General features: G+C 42.6%; 1 protein-coding gene across 5 annotated transcripts in view; it reads left to right on the forward strand.

Moving 5' to 3' along the window:
- Positions 1-20,256, forward strand: part of VPS13B (vacuolar protein sorting 13 homolog B) — a 1,225,788-nt gene that overhangs the window by 144,602 nt on the left and 1,060,930 nt on the right. For all 5 annotated transcript variants that reach the window (XM_056522379.1, XM_056522375.1, XM_056522376.1 and 2 more), the window contains exons 12-15: positions 7,821-7,908; positions 9,242-9,433; positions 11,377-11,546; positions 18,211-18,405. In XM_056522379.1, coding sequence (XP_056378354.1) covers positions 7,821-7,908; positions 9,242-9,433; positions 11,377-11,546; positions 18,211-18,405 — 645 coding nt within the window. The remainder of the gene's footprint in view (positions 1-7,820; positions 7,909-9,241; positions 9,434-11,376; positions 11,547-18,210; positions 18,406-20,256) is intronic.

Genomic DNA, 20,256 nt, shown 5'->3' on the forward strand with positions numbered 1-20,256 from the left:
GTGTAGGATGGTAGACAGAGATGAGAAAAGAGATGTAGGGAGGTGCAGCATTGTGGAGAGCTTTGTGTGTGAGACTGAGGATTTTGTACTGTATTCTGGACTGAATTGGTAACCAGTGTAGTGACTGGCACAGGGAGGAGGCGTCGGTGTAGCGGCTGGAGAGAAAGATGTGTCTGGCTGCGGCATTAAGGATGGACTGGAGAGGAGAGAGTTTGGAGAAAGGAAGGCCTATTAGTAAAGAGTTACAGTAGTCGAGGTGGGAGTGAATCAAAGCAATAATGAGAGTTTTAGCAGTTTCAGTAGTGAGAAACGGGCGGATTCTGGAAATATTTTTGAGATGCAGGTGACAAGAACGTGAAAGAGACTGAATATGGGGAGTGAAAGACAGATCAGAGTCAAGTATAACTCCAAGACAGCGAGCCTGCTGCCCGGGAGTTATGGTAGTACCACATACCGAGATGGAAATGTCAGGGTTAGGTACAGTATCAGTTAATGGAGAAAAGACAAGAAGTTCTGTTTTAGAAAGATTGAGTTTCAAATATAAAGTGGACATGATCTCTGAAACAGCAGAGAGACAATCGCTGGTATTCTGTAGGAGTGCAGGGGTGATGTTGGAGGAAGAGGTATAGAGTTGGGTGTCATCAGCGTAGAGGTGGTACTGGAAACCAAATCTACTGATTGTTTTTCCAATGGGGGATGTGTAGAGTGAAAAGAGTAGAGGACCCAGGACCGATCCCTGGGGAACCCCGACAGCAAGGGGAAGAGGAGAAGTAGTAGAGCCAGAAAACGAGAAGCTAAAGGAGCGGCCAGAGAGATGGGAGGAAAACCAGGCGAGGGCAGAGTCCTTGAGACCGATGGAGCGGAGACTACTGAGGAGGAGTTGGTGATCCACAGTGTCAAAAGCCGCAGACAGGTCCAAGAGAATCAGTAAAGAGATATTGCAATTTGATTTGGCCGTCAGAAGATCGTTAGTGACTTTGGTTAGGGCCGTTTCTGTGGAGTGAAGGGAGCAGAAACCAGACTCTAAGGGGTCAAGGAGAGAGTTCTCGGAGAGATAGCAGATAAGGTGGGAGTAGACCAAGCGTTCCAGGAGTTTGAGATAAAGGGGAGATTTGAGACGGGTCGATAGTTGGCTGCACAGGACGGGTCCAGAGATGGTTTTTTCAATAGTGGGGTTATGATAGTGTTTGAAAGAGGAGGGAAAGACCCCAGAAGAGAGGGAGAGGTTAAAGATTTTAGTTAGGTGATAGCTGATAGCAGGAGAGAGAGACTGGATGAGGTGTGAAGGCATGGGGTCACTAGAGCAGGTAGTGGGGCGGGCGGAGGAGAGGAACCTGGAAACCTTATCCTCCGTTACATGCTCAAAAACTGAGAGTAATGAAGAGGAGATGTGGCTGGGAATTGGATCAGAACTTTTAGGGGACTGGGAGAGGATTTCATCACGAATGTCATGGATTTTAGTTTTGAAGTATTTGGCCAGGTCTTCAGCACAGAGATCAGTGATTGGGGTCTGTACTTTAGGCCGAAGGAGAGAGTTGAACGCGTCAAAAAGGCGTTTTGGGTTGTTAGAGAGAGAGGAGATGAGGGAGGTAAAATATGTTTGTTTGGCGAGGTGAAGAGCGGAGTAATAGGATTTAAGCATGAATTTATAGTACAGATAGTCTGAAGAAGTCTTAGTTTTCCTCGACAGATGTTCAGCACACCTAGAGCATCGCCTGAGAAAGCGGGTTGTTAGCGTGTGCCAGGGTTGCTGCCGTCTGTGTCGGGAGGTTCGTGTTTTAGAGGGTGCCATTTGATCCAGGGTAGACTTTAGGGTGTCATGGTAATGTTTGGCTGCTAGATTAGGGCAGGAGAGAGAAGAGATTGGTGATAGTGAAGATTGTAGAATGTCTATAAATTGACAGGTGTGTTTATGGCACGCAGGTTTCTGTAAGTGTACAAGGTTGGAGTGTCTGGAAGAGGATAGTTACTGATAGAGAAAGAGAGAAGGTTGTGGTCAGAGAGCTCAAAAGGATAATTAGTGAATTTAGAGACAGAGCAAAGTCTAGAGAAGATAAAGTCCGGTGTATTCCCATCCTTGTGTGTGGGAGAGTCAGTAAGCTGTGAAAGGGCAAAGGAGGAGGTGAGAGGCAGAAGAGGAGATTGGGGTATCAATGGGGGATATTAAAATCACCCATGATGAGTGTAGGGGTTTCTGAGGAAAGAAAGTGAGGGAGCCAGGTGGCAAAATGGTCCAGGAACATTTGGGGAGAACCAGGAGGACGATAGATGACCGCCACTCTGAGATACAATGGGCGGAAGAGCCTGAGGGTGTGGACATCAAAAGAGGGAAATGTGAGTGAGGGTAATGGGGGATGACTTGAAAAGTGCATTGTGTGGCTAGAAGCACCCCAACTCCTCCACCATGCCTGGTGTCAGATCTGGGGGTATGGGAAAAGTGAAGGTCACCATAAGATAAAGCAGCGAGAGAAGCAGTGTCAGAAGGTTGTATCCATGTTTCTGTGAGAGCCAGGAGATTAAGAGAATTACCGTATATACTCGAGTATAAGCCGAGTTTTTCAGCACGATTTTTCGTGCTGAAAACACCCCCCTCGGCTTATACTCGAGTGAACTCTCCACCCGCAGTGGTCTTCAACCTGCGGACCTCCAGAGGTTTCAAAACTGCAACTCCCAGCAATCCCGGGCAGCCATCGGCTGTCCGGGCTTGCTGGGAGTTGTAGTTTTGAAACCTCCGGAGGTCCGCAGGTTGAAGACCACTGCGGCCTTTGACATCATCCAGCCCCCTCTCACCCCCCCTTTAGTTCTGTACAGTACTCACCTCCGCTCGGCGCTGGTCCGGTGCTGCAGGGCTGTCCGGAGAGGAGGTGGTCCGGTGGGATAGTGGTTCCGGGCTGCTATCTTCACCGGGGAGGCCTCTTCTAAGCGCTTCGGGCCCGGCCCCAGAATAGTCACGTTGCCTTGACAACGACGCAGAGGTACGTTCATTGCCAACGTACTTCTGCGTCATTGTCAAGGTAACGCCTCTATTCCGGGCCGGAAGCGCAGAGAAGAGGCGCCCCCGGTGAAGATAGCAGCCCGGAACCACTATCCCACCGGACCACCTCCTCTCCGGACAGCCCTGCAGGACTGGACCAGCGCCGAGCGGAGGAGAGTACTGTACAGAACTAAAGGGGGGTGAGAGGGGGCTGGATGATGTCGAAGGCCGCAGTGGTCTTCAACCTGCGGACCTCCGGAGGTTTCAAAACTACAACTCACAGCAAGCCCGGACAGCCGATGGCTGCCCGGGCTTGCTGGGAGTTGTAGTTTTGAAACCTCTGGAGGTCCGCAGGTTGAAGACCACTGAGGGCGGATGATAAGAGGATGATGAAGGGGGGGTGTGGGATGATAAGGGGATGATGAAGGGGGGGGGGATGATGAAGGGGGGTGGGGATGATGAAGGGGGGTGTGTGGGATGATTACAAGGGGATGATGAAGGGGGGTGGGGATGATGACAAGGGGATGATGAAGGGGGGATGTGTGGGATGATGACAAGGGGATGATGAAGGGGGGATGTGTGGGATGATGACAAGGGGATGATGAAGGGGGGATGTGTGGGATGATGACAGGTGATGATGATAAGGGTCTGGATGATGACAGGCGGTGATGATGATGAGGATGTTAATGACGGGGCTGGATGATGACAGGGGGGGATGATGTATTTCCCACCCTAGGCTTATACTCGAGTCAATAACTTTTCCTGGGATTTTGGGTTGAAATTAGGGGTCTCGGCTTATACTCGGGTCGGCTTATACTCGAGTATATACGGTAGTGAGAAATAAGTCATGAATCTGGGTGAGCTTATTGCACACAGATCGAGAGTTTAGAAGAGCGCAGTTAAAGTTTAAAGTGGTTCCGCAAGAGGTAGGTAGTGTAGAGCAGATATTAGTGAAAGGTGGGCCAGGGTTAGGAGCAATGTCCCCAGCAGCTAAAAGCAGAAGAAAGAAGAGGGAGAGCAGATGGCTGGGTTAATTGATAGAGCAACTTCTGTGTTCTACCATGGAATGAGGTGACTCTGGGTGGTTTACGATGGTGAGCAGTGCATGCGAGCAATACATAGGTGAGGGAAGGAGGCATGGACAGATGTATATAGAGTCCACCGGAGAAATCGGTGGGGATAAAAGAGAAAATGTATCGCAATGATGTAAGTAATAAGTGAGTGCATGTTAGTTTTTTGTTTTTTTCTGAAAAAGAGTGACTTACTTTTGTAGTTATAATGTTGAGTTAGTTCTCTTTTGTTCCCTTCTGGTTGAATTCTGGTATAATTCTTGATGTCACACTTAGGAAGCACTTTAGATGGCAGTTTTAGATGGCATATTTGAATGTCTCCAGACTAACAGAATTTTGTAGAGACAAGCTTTCAGATTTGCTTTGGACTTGATAAAGGGAGGAACCCCGAAAGATTGTCTCTACAAAATTCTGTTAGTCCAATAAAAAAGGTATTACAAGATGCTGCAACATTTTATGATTTGCATCACTGGACTAATACGGCTACTCAAATTTACTGTGTATATATATATGTGTACAAAAAATTAAGGGAACACTTAAACAACACAATGTAACTCCAAGTCAATCGCACTTCTGTGAATTCACACTGTCCACTCAGGAAACACTGATTGACAATTAATTTCACATACCGTTGGAACAGACAACAGGTAGAAATTATAGGCAATTAACAAGACACCCCAATAAAGGAGTGGTTCTGCAGGTGGTGACCACAGACCACTTCTAAGTTCCTATGCTTCCTGGCTGATGTATTGGTCACTTTTGAATGCTGGCGGTGCTTTCACTCTAGTGGTAGCATGAGACGGAGTCTACAACCCACACAAGTAGCTCACGTAGTGCAGCTCATCCAGAATGGCACATCAATGCGAGCTGTGGCATGAAGGTTTGCTGTGTCTGTCAGGGAAGTGTCCAGAGCATGGAGGTGCTACCAGGAGACAGGACAGTACATCAGGAGACGTGGAGGAGGCCGTAGGAGGGCAACAACCCAGCAGCAGGACCGCTACCTCTGCCTTTGTGCAAGGAGGAGCAGGAGGAGCCCTACCAGAGCCCTGCAAAATGACCTTCAGCAGGCCACAAATGTACATGTGTCCACTAAAACGGTCAGAAACAGACTTCGTGAGGGTGGTATGAGGGCCCGGCGTCCACAGATGGAGGTTGTACTTACAGCACAACACTGTGCAGGAAGTTTGGAATTTGCCAGAGAACACCAAGATTGGCAAATTTGCCACTGGTGCTCTGTCCTCTTCACAGGTGAAAGCAGGTTCACACTGAGCACATGTGACAGATGTGACTGTCTGGAGATGCTGTGGAGAACGTTCTGCTGCCTTCAACATCCTACAGCTTGACCGGTTTGGCGGTGGGTCAGTAATGGTGTGGGGTGGCATTTCTTTGGGGGCCGTACAGTGTGCTTGACCAGAGGTAGCATGTGCTTGCCAGAGGTAGCCTGACTGCCATTAGGTACCAAGATGAGATCCTCAAAACCCTTGTGAGACCATATGCTGGTGCGGTTGGCCCTGGGTTCCTCCTAATGCAAAGACAATGCTAGACTTCATGTGGCTGCAGTGTCAGCAGTTCCTGCAAGAGGAAGGCATTGATGCTATGGACTGGACTGGCCTGCCCGTTCCCCAGCGAGACATCATGTCTTGCTCCATCCACCAACGCCACATTGCACCACAGACTGTCCAGGAGTTGGCGGCCACCTCATCAGGAGCACGCCCAGTCGTTGTACTGGCACGTGGAGGCCTCACACTACGGAGCCTTATTTTGACTTGTTTTAAGGACATTACATCAAAGTTGGATCAGCCTGTAGTGTGGTTTTCCACTTTGGTTTTGAGTGTGACTCCATATCCAGACCTCCATGGGTTGATAAATTTGATTTCCATTGATAATTTTTGTGCGATTTTGTTGTCAGCACATTCAACTATGTAAAGACGAAAGTATTTCATACGATTAGTTCATTCATTCAGATCTAGGTTGTGTTATCTTAGTGTTCCCTTTATTTTTTTGAGCAATATATATATATATTTGTGCAACAACATGACTCAGTGCCCTAGAGTGTGCTTATATGTTCAGGTTGTTAATAGCAATTATTAAATACAAAACCAGTAATACATTTGTGTAAAAAAAAAAAAAAAAAAAGCTTTGTCTTTTTTTTTTTTTATATATACATGTCCTCTATTTATGATCTGCTCGTGGCTTTGTATTAAGTAATTAAAATGCTGGATGTGTGAATACACCCTAAGCTGGCCTATAATATAGCTAAGTGTCAGCTGCACTCACCTATATTGGCCGGACTGGTCAATCATCTCTTTCCTCTACTGAAGATGTTGCGAGAGAGAAGTATCAGGCATGGATAAGTCACCACAAGAAGAGCCTACCAGCAGCTTTTTTTCCAATCCCCATTGAGAACGCGTGCTTGCTTGTCCAAGTGTGTATGTGGGGTTCAGGAGAATTAGCTGCCGGCTGAACAATCATATGTTTATGGCCAGCTTTAGGCCTCAAACAGTACACAGTGGAATAGACCCTCTAGGGTCTTTTCACACGGCAGAATTTCTGCCTCAAATCAAAGCCCATAGACTTCTATGGGATTCCGCACTCCCATTCACACTTCAAAATTTCCTCTTGTGGAATTCTGCTAGCAGAATTCCTCAAGCAGACATTCTGTTGTGTTAATAGACCCTTAAGATAAATGCACTTGTAGCATAACCAATGCAAATTGATTTGTATAAGGCCCTGCTCTCTGTGATTCTGCCTGCAGCTGTCTTCTATTCTTTTAAATGGGAATTCTGCTGTTCTGTTCACATGTTGGAAGTTTCTGTAGTGGGACTTCTGTCCAGGAGCTGGATTCTGGTGGTAGATTGAACATATATTCTGGCAGAATCCACCAGAGATTTCCCTTTGTCAATATGTCTGCTGTTATGTCCGTGGCAGGTTGCAGCGAGCATAAGTGCTGATTTCTGACCATTTTTAAAGGTGCAGATTTCTTGGTGTGAACAGACACTAAATATGCACATGAAAATCTGCAATGTGTTTTAGTACCAATATCCTCTACATGCTGCTGAGTTTTTCTTGCATAGAAATTGATCTGCGGTATGAATTGTTAAATGAGGTGAATTTTAATTTTTTTGGCACTTTTTCACCACAGATTTCACTGCTTTCTAAATCCACAGGTTATTTGAGCAAACCTTTTGAATCATTTGTCGCATATTTTTAAGAGAAAGAAATTCAGAGAATAGAGCTACAGAAACCTCAACAGAACCCTATTGTACATCCATGGGTTCCGTCAAGTGCCTTTTTAGATCTATGGCTTCTGTTTTAAGCAGATGCCTTAGGGTAGATGTGTACCAGAGGGAAATGCTTTTTAGTATTTGCCCTGTTTATGAATACCAGTAAGTCCACATCTGTTAATAGAATAAAATAAAAAGTAAAAAATAAAAAAAAAACAATCTATTTTAAACCCTCTTCCATGATAAGGATGTCAAGCAGACCTTAACACCCAATTGGAGCTGATTATTAACCAGCCATTATTACCCTATTCGGAAAACGTCCTGCAGATGTATGGATGTTGGTTTTGTTCATGGAGGGCACATAGAAGCTTCATTACCTATCTTGACAAGGTAGGTTCTTAGGATAACATCTGTTCTTTTGTACAGATAAGCTTTGCTGTGTGTTGACATTTGAGCCCAAACATACACTTGTCTCTGATACTTTGTCTGTCCTGTTGTAATCTGGGGACTCTCTTGAGCTGAACTAGAGCCTTGTTTGCTTTGCTTTGATAGGAGACGTACACAGAGATAGCAGGAATGCAGAGGTTCGGGGCACTCTACATGGATTACCTGTACACAATGGAGTGTACTAGTGGCAAAGGTACAAGTTCCTTTCCCTTCTGTTTATCCTCCCTTGAATAACAGAAACAAACACTTCCTTCATTACCACCTGGTCCTTGACAGTCTGTCCTCAATTTTACCTTGGATATTTACCTTTTTAGAGTAACCTCTTCAGTGCTGGAGACACGCCTGGTCTGTCTACGACCAGCGCCAACATTTGGTCATGTTAGCCGGAAGAGGCTGCAAACTTGTCTCCTCTTATCAGCTATGATAATGCACTGAATGTAGATGGAGATTCATCAAAAAACACAAAGGAAATGTGGCCAGTTTGTCCGTTTCTTTCAAAAGAATGTTATCTTCAGATTTTTGGTTCTGTTCACACAGGCATTATGGTTATATGTTATTTTTTTCAATTTCCACTATCCCTACTGTACACACATACACTTACACATATTTCAAAAATGTTACATTTTCATGTATGAAGCCTTTAAAAATCCAAAACCTTTCCCACTTTTGCAAAACTGGAGCACATGATGTAAAGTCCTTTTGAAAATGTAGTGTTTTTATTTTTTTTATTTTTTGTGGCGTAAAAACCACACTATATTTTGAAGTGGAGTAAAAGTATGAATTATGAGGTGCCATCCATCTGTTTTTTCATTTCCTATACAAGTTATAAACAATTTGCAAAGCCAGAAGTCTAGACTCTGTACATTGTGTAGTGGTAATGCTGGGTATTGCAGCTCAGCTCCTATTCTCTTAAATAAATCTGCAGAAAAGAAAAAGGATGACCGAAAGGCAACGCCTTGTGTGTCAACCTAGATATAGGGAGCCCCCACTTGGGCGTTATGTATATACAGGCTCTATAAATTAGCTGCTCACCTTGAGTGTATGAATAATACACATTTCATCCTATATTCTGTTAAATGGGAGCTGAGCTGCAGTAACCCAGCACGGGCACAACACAATGAACGAAGCTGAGGCTTCCGACTTCATACATTGTTTACATTTAGGTGCCATGACTGAAATACAGCTGATCAGCAGGGGTGCTGGGTGTTATGTCAGCACCCTGCTGATCAGGTATTGTTGGCTCCTCCTGTGGATAGGCCACTTTACTATTTTCATTTCAAAAACCCTTTAATTTCTGCACAAAACTACAGCAGCATGACAAAAATGTTGATTTAATATTCTTTTTGCTGGGGCTGCATTTCTCAGTGAGTTTTCTGCTTGAAAATCTAAAAGCAAAATCTGAGGCATGTAAAAGTAGCTGTAAATTATCAATTTTTTTAATGTGCATGGAGGCATCAGTCCTTTTTCGTTAGATTTTTCAGGACCTTTTGTTGCAATATGAGACATTTTGTGTTTTATTTTTCCAGTATCGGTAAACCAGCAAGATTTTCAAGCTACCAAACCAGATGAGAATGGAAGCTTCCAAGAGATGTCCATCAAACGGCTGGTTGTTGGACCCATTGACCTCCGATTTGACAGCAGTTCTGTGCATAGGATCATGAAAATGGTGGCCTGTTCTTTTGATCATGAATATGAGGCATATGGCTCTTCAAGTTCTGGTATGAATAGAACTAATGACTGTGTGTTAAGCCGAACAGAAGATGCATATACATTGTAGCATAAAAGTTAACTTTGTAAACCACTTTGTGTATTCACTGAGGATTTATCTGCTGTTCAAGTCTTCAAGTAATTTATAAAAAAAGATATATATATATATATATATATATATATATATATATATATAATGTTGTTGTTTTATTTATAACATTTTTTTCAATTCAGCCCTCAACAATTAGTGTATTCCTTCATTCATTAAATTACTGTATACTGTACTCGAGTATAAGCCGACCCAAATATAAGCCGAGGCCCCTAATTTTACCCCAAAATCCCAGGAAAAGTTATTGACTCAACTAAAGGCCTATCATCACCGCCTGTCAATCTCTTCATCAGTGGTCTTCAACCTGCGGACCTCCAGATGTTGCAAAACTACAACTCCCAGCATGCCCGGACAGCCATCGGCCATGTGGCCTTGGTCATCATCCAGCTTCCCCCCCCCCCCCCATTTGTTTTGTACTCTCCTCCCCTTGGTGGGAAGTTAGGGTGAGCTAGTCCGGGACATCTATGCTGCAGAAACCGTCCGGTGGGGATGGTTAGTCATTGCGGGCTGTCGTTTTTCACCGGGGGGGGGGGGGCCTCTTCTCCGCTCTTTGGGCCCGGACTAGTGACGTTGCCTTGATGACGACGCACAGGGACGTTGCGCATGAACGGTGAACGCATGAAAATGGACAGCCCACAATGACTAACCATCCCCACCGGACGGTCCCTGCAGCATAGATGGCCCGGACCAGCCGAGGACTAACTTCCCGCCGAGGGGGGGGTGAGTACAAAACAAAAGGTGGGGGGGGGGGCTGGATGATGACCAAGGCCGCAGTGGTCTTCAACCTGCTGACCTCCAGAGGCTTTCCAGGCATGCTGGGAGTTTTAGTTTTGAAACCTGTGGAGGTCCGCAGGTTGAAGACCACTGTGGCCTTCGTCATCATCATCGTCATCATCACCGCCTGTCAATCCCTTCATCAGTGGTCTTCAACCTGCGGACCTCCAGATGTTGCAAAACTACAACTCCAAGCAAGCCTGGACAGCTGATGAAGGGATTGACAGGCGGAGAGTTCACTCGAGTATAAGCCGAGGGGGGCGTTTTCAGCACAAAAAATCGTGCTAAAAAACTCTGCTTATACTCGAGCATATACGGTACGCCATAGTACCTGACTGTGCAGGGAACTACAGTGTGACCACATATAAGTGAATCAGAATCGCTACTGTTTCCTGCACAGGAGGGTGACTGGGAGTGTTGCTGTGCAGGGTGAACGTCAGAATGGGGCACAGTAGTACAACAGCGCTACTGCCCCTTTATTCTCATATAGAGATGCTATATCCTAGTAAATTCCATAAAATTATGAGATAGAAATGCCCCTGTAATTTATTACTCTGCATTGTGAGAAGTCTAGTCAAACTCTATTCATACTGGCACATAGTTCTGTTCTGTCAGTGCACTGTTACTGTTGACAGAATAACATATTCTGCTGTTCTCTTCCTGATAAGACCCTGTTTACGTTTGTGTTAGTGAGTTCCACCAGGATTTCAATCCTTTCTGAAGGCAGAAGTAGCACAGCATGTATCACTATTGTTTACATCAAAAATAGACCTCAGGAAAATCAATAGTTTCTGTTGATGACCTATGTCTTACCCAAATGTAGGTTTGAGCTGCAACATGAGAGACAGTCCAAGGATTAGAGAAGCCCTGTTTTTACAAACTAATTTGTTAAATAGAAATTATAAAAAGAATATTAATAAAATGGATTCCTCTTTTCTAATCTTGGACAACCTCTTTCATACTTTCCTTTTTCAAAGTTGACCAGAATTATCCTCTATTTTTCTTTTCTTGACATAGACAAAATCTTAGTCATATGTCTTTCTCTGGTGTAAATTAATGTTTTTTCTTTAGTTGTACAGGTGGAGTGCAAGACTTTGCCCACCCCTGAGGAAGTAGCATCGTTGGAAGAATACATACCTACGAGACAGACTTGTGTCACCTTATTGAAGTGCACCATTACGATCACGATGGCCGAATTCAATCTTCTTGGGCAGTTATTGCCTGTCATATTGGGGAAAAAAGTAAGGACTTAAAATCTCTATCCAGCAGGCAGTTATTTTCTCTGCTTACTGCTTCCTCTAAGGGTACATTCCCACAACAATTGTGTTGTAGGGCGGTAAAATTTTAAAACCACCCGCACTGCATCCCATTCATTTGAATGAGTCGTACAGAGTCAAATAGTTACTCTGGCCGGCTCATTTTTGAACCGTATCAGTTTTATTGGCAGAATAGAAACTGTGGCAGATCAGTTTTCAGTCCGGCAACAAAATCACATACGGTCCAAAAATGTGCCAATCGAAGTCACTATCGGACTCTGTCCGGCTCATTCAAAGGAATAGGGTGCTATGCGGGTCTGGCGTCCATATGACACAATCGTGGTGTGAATGTATCCTAACAAAGGCATTAAAGGGGCTTTCCGGGACTTAGTGACACCCAGCATGCCACTGATCTACTGTTTGGAAGAGCCTCAGCATAAAAATATACACAGTCTACAGAGCCTGGCCGTGCTGGGTTACTGAAGCTCCGCTTCTATTCATTTCAATGAGCTGCAGTAATTTAGCATGGCAACTACACAATTAATAGAGACACTTGCTTTCAGCTCTGTTCAATGTGTACATGGGAATTAATGGCCTGGGGGTAAAACCTCAATCAATTAGGATGAAAAACCCCTGTAATAAATAAATGGTGAAAAAATCCATTGTCTGTACTTGGTTTACATGCTATAAAATCTGCTCAGGATTAGCGTTTAGTCCACTGCACCATCTGCTCAGGATTAGGTGTAGTCCACTGCACCATCTGCTCAGGATTAGGTGTAGTCCACTGCACCATCTGCTCAGGATTAGGTGTAGTCCAATGCACCATCTGATCAGGATTAGGTCTAGTCCAATGCACCATCTGATCAGGATTAGGTGTAGTCCACTGCACCATCTGCTCAGGATTAGGTGTAGTCCACTGCACCATCTGCTCAGGATTAGGTGTAGTCCACTGCACCATCTGATCAGGATTAGGTGTAGTCCAATGCACCATCTGATCAGGATTAGGTCTAGTCCAATGCACCATCTGATCAGGATTAGGTGTAGTCCACTGCACCATCTGATCAGGATTAGGTGTAGTCCACTGCACCATTTGATCAGGATTAGGTGTAGTCCACTGCACCATCTGATCAGGATTAGGTGTAGTCCACTGCACCATCTGATCAGGATTAGGTGTAGTCCACTGCACCATCTGATCAGGATTAGGTGTAGTCCACTGCACCATCTGATCAGGATTAGGTGTAGTCCACTGCACCATCTGATCAGGATTAGGTGTAGTCCACTGCACCATCTGCTCAGGATTAGGGGTAGTCCACTGCACCATCTGATCAGGATTAGCTGTAGTCCACTGCACCATCTTATCAGGATTAGGTGTAGTCCACTGCACCATCTGATCAGGATTAGGTGTAGTCCACTGCACCATCTGCTCAGGATTAGGGGTAGTCCACTGCGCCATCTGATCAGTATTAGGTGTAGTCCACTGCACCATCTGCTCAGGATTAGCTGTAGTCCACTGCACCATTTGCTCAGGATTAGGTGTAGTCCACTGCACCATTTGCTCAGGATTAGCTGTAGTCCACTGCACCATTTGCTCAGGATTAGGTGTAGTCCACTGCACCATCTGCTCAGGATTAGGTGTAGTCCACACTGCACCACTGGTTTTCTACTGTTCTTAACTTAGTCTGTCGTTCGCCTTATTTTGTAACAATCCAGCATAGCAAACTCCATGGCAATAGAAAGGATATATTAAAGTTTAATATTAATTGACTCTTCATGAAATATTAAAACATTGTATGAAAAATAGCAGCAGTGTTTTGGGCAATTGTGGCCCTTTTCAGGTCATACCTTCCATTTTACCAGTGATGTTAGCCTTACAATTCACTGTGAATTTCCCTGAATGAGCTGTAAAGTTTGTTAAAGGGAAACGTTACAATGTTAAAAATGTATCCTGTTAAATTCATTGTTACTATTTTTCATCTTGCCATTGACAAACTTGACATTGATTTAATCTGTTCCATAAACTCTTTCATATTTCCCCAGTCGCATTTTCTATAATCTGCCTGATTTCCTGTCCTTTTTCATCTTCTCCCAACAGAAACCAATCATCCCTGGTATAATACTATTAGGTGAATTAGGGTATTTACTAGAGACTGTTTGTGATGCATTGCTGAACTGATCTATTATCAAAAGCTGATGCTTTGGGAAGCAAGGGTCGTGTTCAATAGTCCATGTTGAAAGACATGTTTCAGATTTGAAATCCTCATAATTACCGCTAAATTCTTTGTCTTGAAAACTACACAAAGGGGTCATGAGGCGTCTTTTGTTGAATAGTTTAAGGTCTGACGTAAGAGGATACATACCGGCACATTTGTAATAGCACCTGCATTACACAAGCATTCTGCATTTCATCAGGCTGTTGCTGTTTCTGATACAATGCCATCATTTTTACTGGGCCTGAGCAATCTATACTCATTCAGCAGAAGGAAAATTCCTTGTTCCTCTGAAGTTTGAAGAAACATTTAAAAAACAGAGATCATGTGGATTTTTATGTGAAGACTCTTGCTATAAATTATATGTAGCATGAAGTCAGCTGGGTACCATCAGTAGGTTGTAGTTCAGATACTGTTACCATAAGGAATGCTAAAATTTTGTGTTATGTCACAGAACATATATATATATATATTCTGTATATTGGAACTAAACCAAAAAAGAGAGGAAAAAAGGCAAATTGGACATAATGTCACACCAAACTCCTAAAATGGGCTGGACAAAATTATTTGCACCCTTAACATAATATTTGGTTGCACACCCTTTGGAAAAAATAACTGAAATCAGTCGCTTCCTATAACCATCAATAAGCTTCTTGCTCCTCTCAGCCGGAATGATGGACCACTCTTCTTTCCTGCTCCAGGTCTCTCTTATTGGAACAGCAATTTTACGATCTCTCCACAGGTATTCAATGTGATTTAGATCTGGACTCATTGCTGCCAATTCAGAACTCTCCAGCGCTTTGTTGCCATCCATTTCTGGGTGCTTTTTGAGGTATGTTTGGGGTCATTGTCCTGCTGGAAGACCCAAGATCTCGGACGCAAACCCAGCTTTCTGACACTGGGCTGTACAGTGCTACTAAAAATCTGTTGGTAATCCTCAGATTTCATGATGCCTTGCACACATTCAAGGCACCCAGTGCCAGAGGCAGCAAAACAACCCCAAAACATCATTGAACCTCCACCATATTTCACTGTAGGTACTGTGTTCTTTTCTTTGTAGGCCTCATTCCGTTTTCGGTAAACAGTAGAATGATGTGCTTTACCAAAAAGCTCTATCTTGGTCTCATCTGTCCACAAGATGTTTTCCCAGAAGGATTTTGGCTTACTCAAGTTCATTTTGGCAAAATGTGGTCTTGCTTTTTTATGTCTCTGTGTCAGCAGTGGGGTCCTCCTTGGTCTCCTGCCATAGCCTTTCATTTCATTTAAATGTTGACGGATAGTTCGCGCTGACACTGATGCTCCCTGAGCCTGCAGGACAGCTTGAATATCTTTGGAACTTTTTTGGGGGCTGCTTATCAACCATTCGGACTATTCTGCGTTGACTTCTTTCATCAATTTTTCTCTTCCGTCCACGCCCAGGGAGATTAGCTACAGTGCCATGGGTTGCAAACTTCTTGATAATGTTGCGCACTGTGGACAAAGGCAAATCTAGATCTCTGGAGATGGACTTGTAACCTTGAGATTGTTGATATTTTCCCACAATTTTGGTTCTGAAGTCCTCAGACAGTTCTCTTCTCCTCTTTCTGTTGACCGTGCATACAGACACACAATGCAAAGACTGAGTGAACTTTTCTCCTTTTTATCTGCTTTCAGGTGTGATTTTTATATTGCCCACACCTGTTACTTGCCCCAGGTGAGTTTAAAGGAGCATCATATGCTTGAAATAATCTTATTTTTCCACAATTTTAAAAGGGTGCCAATACATTTTGTCCAGGCCATTTTTGGAGTTTGGTGGGACATTATTTCCTATTTGCTTTTTTCCTCCCTTTTTTTTGTTTAGTTCCAATACACACAAATGGAATAAACATGTGTATAGCAAAACATGTCACTGCAATCCTTATCTGTGAGAAATACTTCATTTTCTTGAAAAATTTCAGGGGTGCCAACATTTATGGCCATGACTGTGTGTGTGTGTATATATAGATATATATATATATATATATATATATATATATATTAGATGCAGTGAGATCATCTATTACAAAGAACATCTGGAAATATTAGCGAAGGGTTAGTGAAATTGCTTACATGTCACTGGAATGATTAATTTATCTAATAGCATTCCTGTAGGTAATCAAAGTTGGGGCATGATAAAGTTATAGGAGTTGTAGGGGAGAGTCTGACATATTGAGTTGAAGAATTCTGTTTGATGGGTGTAGCATGAGAAAACATTGTATTTTGGAATGAGAAGCAGTACTGACAAGATGTAGAGAGGTCATGTGCAACGCAGGCTCTGTAACAAGCAAGTAGGTGCGGTAATATGTATTGTTTCTATGTTAAAGGACAGTTTATTCTTTGAGTCCAGTTAAGAGGTCGACCCAGGTGAAAACATTAGTACTATTATTTAGTTATTTATCAGGCCCGGATCTTAATCAGGGCCTGATGAATAAACAATCCAGATCCACAACGAGATGGAGGTAACATTGCTAGTTATAGGTTTCTCTAGTGTATTCTTTAAAGTGGACCTGTCAGCAGAAAAACATGGGTGTAAGTAAGCACATGGCTAAATAAAGCTAGTCATTAGAATTGGTCATACTTTTTTTTTTTTTTTTTTAAGTACCTTCCACCGCCAAGATATAACCCTTTTTGTTGATATGCAAATGAAGCTCAAATGCCTATGGGTATTCCCCAGCATGGCAAGAGCCCATGTAAGTCCAGCCCATGTACTCTAGTGGCTGTCAGTCAAATGGGGTATGCAGATACTAGTGGGCCAATGCGCGGTAATATAGAGGACATGTTCTAGACTTACCTGGGCTCTTGCCATGCTGGGCTTTTGAGTCTCATTTGCGTAGTAACAAAGAAATCTGAAATCATCATGACTAGCCCTCTCTAGCCATTGGCTTATTTACACCCATGTTTTCCCGTGGATGTTATGATATTGATGTTCAGTCACTGGTTGACTCTGTAGTAGCACCTCTGACCTACCGTACTGTGCCACAAGTTAGCATGACCTGCTCCTTGGACACCTATATAGAAAACAATTCACCAGCATGCTCTAACCTTATTTTTAAGGACTTGCTTTATTAGTTATTAGCATGTTTTTCTTTAATGGGTACCTAGCATGTTAAAAATGTAGTTCTTTTTTGCAGACATCATGAGCAAAGTAAGATGATTGATCCATGTATATATTTGGAAAGATGACTTGTAATTTTTTTCATTTAAACCTCTGCTGATTCGAAATGTTATAATTCAGTGGGTGGTCCAACTTAGTGATTGACAGCTCTCTATGTATTCTTACACAGGAAAGACTGTTAATCACAGAGTAGGACCGCCCACTGGACTTCTGAACCCAAAATCTACATTGGTTTAAATGTATAGATGACAAGTTATACAGATTCTCTTCCCACACATATCTATACCAATCTGTTCCGCTCCTCCTCATCCATAACATACTTCCAGCAGATGGGTCTGTATTTTTTTACATGACTGGTTCTCTATAATCCATGTTTATTCTTTTTTTGAATTGACATGTTTGTGGCTTTGGTACTGGTTTCTAGCTTTCCGTAAAGATATAATCTTAAATGAAAACTTTTTCAAGCTACAGTGCTTTTCTGTGAACAAATTAAAGGGGTACTCCAGAGGGATAAATGTCTTCAAATCAACTGGTGCTAGAAAGTTTTACAGATTTATAAATTACTGTTATTTAAAAATCTGTATCCTTCCAGTACTTATCAGCTACTGTATACTACAGAGGAAGTTGTGTAGTTCTTTCCAGTCTGACCATAGTGCTCTCTGCTGCTACCTCTGTCCATGTTAGAAACTGTCTGTAGCAGGAGAGGTTCACTATGGGGATTTTCTCAGGCTATGGACAGTTCCTGATATGTACAGAGGTGGCAGCAGAAAGCACTGTGGTCAGGCTGGAAAAAACTACACAAGTACACAACTTCCTCAGTATACAGCATCTGATAAGTTCTGGAATGATTAAGATTTTTAACTAGAAGTATTTTACGAATCTGTGTAATTTTCTGGCAACAGTTTATTTGATAACTTTTTTTTCCACTTGAGTACCCCTTTAAGTCCTCCGTCACACTTCCGTTTGAAATCAAGGATCAAATACAGAAACATAATACAGTTTCTTTTTTCTAAAAATGTTCTCTCATATTGTATTTTCCTGTATTTTATTCTATGTTGTCCGTTTTCATATTTGTTCAGTTTTTTGTATAAGAATAGATCAGTGTTTCACAAACAGGGAGCCTCCAGCTGTTGCAAAACTAAAACTCCAAGTATGGCAACAGCTGGAGACTCCCTGTTTGTGAAACACTGAAATGGACTATTATTTATTGCTTTGTTTGCTGATATTGTTGCCCTACGTATGTCCTCTTGATTTCTTCATAGACTGTATCACTAAGCAGTATTAATTCAGTGAGTGTTTTTCTTTTTAGCACTCTTGTATCCCTTTAAACACAACAAGTTTTCAGCCAATACGACCTTTGCCGGCCATCACAATACTTGCTGACAAAATCAACATTGAGCATTCGGAGCCAATGTATGCAGAGCAACTGGTCCAGACCGTGAGCAGTCTCATCCAGCCCTCGGACAACCTGCTCCACCATTGCTATGCTCATTGCTACTTGAAGGTACTTTATCTGTTTGCTTTTCACTTTTATTACAGTTGTTAAAATTTAGAAAGAGTTCACATTTAGATTTTTTGACCCCAAAACCTTTTTTTTTTTGTCACCTGTGATTAAGTCACATACTCTGTCTGTAAAACTTGGTTTGTGCACAAAGTATATGAATATTTTTCTGCAGGTCTTAAATGCCTATTTCTTAATAGATACACAGGGAAGATATAAAAAAAAAACTCTTATTTTTGGACAGTGTAAACTTAGACATGACCATTAAAGAATACACCAGATTTTTAAGTCGTTCAGCATATGTAAAAACTTGGCACAGCTTTAGACTGTCTGGTTTGCACCATCAATTGGCTTGCTAAGCTTTAGGCCAAGAGTGTGTGCCAAAGACTGGTGTGCCATTGACGCATTTAAGCTTTCTGGTAAGTCACACTTTCTAATCAAGCATGGAGCAAAAGTGTCTAAATGTAGTGAAAATATGGTTGAAATTTATGGTATTGTGAGTTTTAATTACAAACATGAGGGGGATGGTGCACAACTGTGTCATCCATTATCCAATTTGCATATATATATTATGCATACAAAATTAAATGATAAATAATATTATAATAATAAAAAAAAAAGCCCGAAATGCAGCCCCCTCCAGAACAATCAGCTGATCACCCCAGTCCTGCTATTGATAACCCCGGAAAAAATGGCATTTTCCCTGAGTGGTTTCCATGTAGGTGTATTTCAGCAGTGCATGGCAGCCTGTCAGATGAATACAGAGCAGCTGTCTTTCCAGATTGTAGAGAAAGTTGCAGAGTGGAGGGAGGACTCCCTGTTATTAAAGGAATACTGTTGTGGAATATAGCTTATCCCCTATCTGAAGAATAGGGGATAAGTTATAGATCGTGGGGTCCTGATTGTTAAGACCCCCCCAGCGATCCCCAGCAGGAAGCCGCGGCAGACATGCCCTGTCCATGTATATCTGTGGGGTACATGGAGGGGGCGTGTCGGCCGCAGCGTCATGCGGGGACGGAACGCCCCCTTCCTCCGGACTGCCGTGGCCCCACTCAGGAGATCGCGGGGGATCACAGCGGTCGGACACCCAGTGATCTATAGCTTATCCCCTGTGCTTATTCCACTACAGTATTCCTTTAAGGCTATATGTTTTTAACCCCTTTCCCTGTCGACAATATTTGGCATGTTTGTAACTTCTAAGAATCATGATTCTTATTTTGCTACATACAGAGCCAGATAATGGCTTGTTTGCTTTTCGGGGACTATAATGTAACTTTTTAAAGACTCCCTTCATTTTTCCATAGAATGTACTGTGAAATGGAAAGAAAATATGTGTCCTGAAAAGGGAAAAAAACAAAAAACAAACTGCAATTGTGTAACTTTTGAGGGATTTAGTTTACCATTTAACAACAACATGTTATCTTTGTTTTGCAGAACAGTACTATTACAGTATTCCAGCGATAAAAAATGAATATTAAGATAAAAAAGCAAAATAATTAAATACATTTAAGCATTTTTTAATTGTAAGAGCCTGTATGATGGCTAGATTCCTATATTCTTTTGGGACTGTGTATTTTTTTTTTTTTTTAAATATTCTTTCTGGGATGTGTTGTAACCAGAAACTAGTAATTTTTGCATTTGGTAAAGGAAAAGTAGGGGATTTTAAATTTTTTATGAGTGATTTATTTTTTTTATTTAACAAATTTTCACGCCCGCCCTTTAAGCCACACCACTTTTATTTTCAGCTTACAATATTTTTACCACAGCGCAGCCCCACCTGAGGACAGGATATGAGGATAAGAATTTTGGATTAGATATGAGGTTGGGATATGGGGACAGGATATGGGCATTAGA

This window comes from Hyla sarda, chromosome 5 (assembly GCF_029499605.1).
Source record: "Hyla sarda isolate aHylSar1 chromosome 5, aHylSar1.hap1, whole genome shotgun sequence".
Lineage (NCBI taxonomy): Eukaryota > Metazoa > Chordata > Amphibia > Anura > Hylidae > Hyla > Hyla sarda.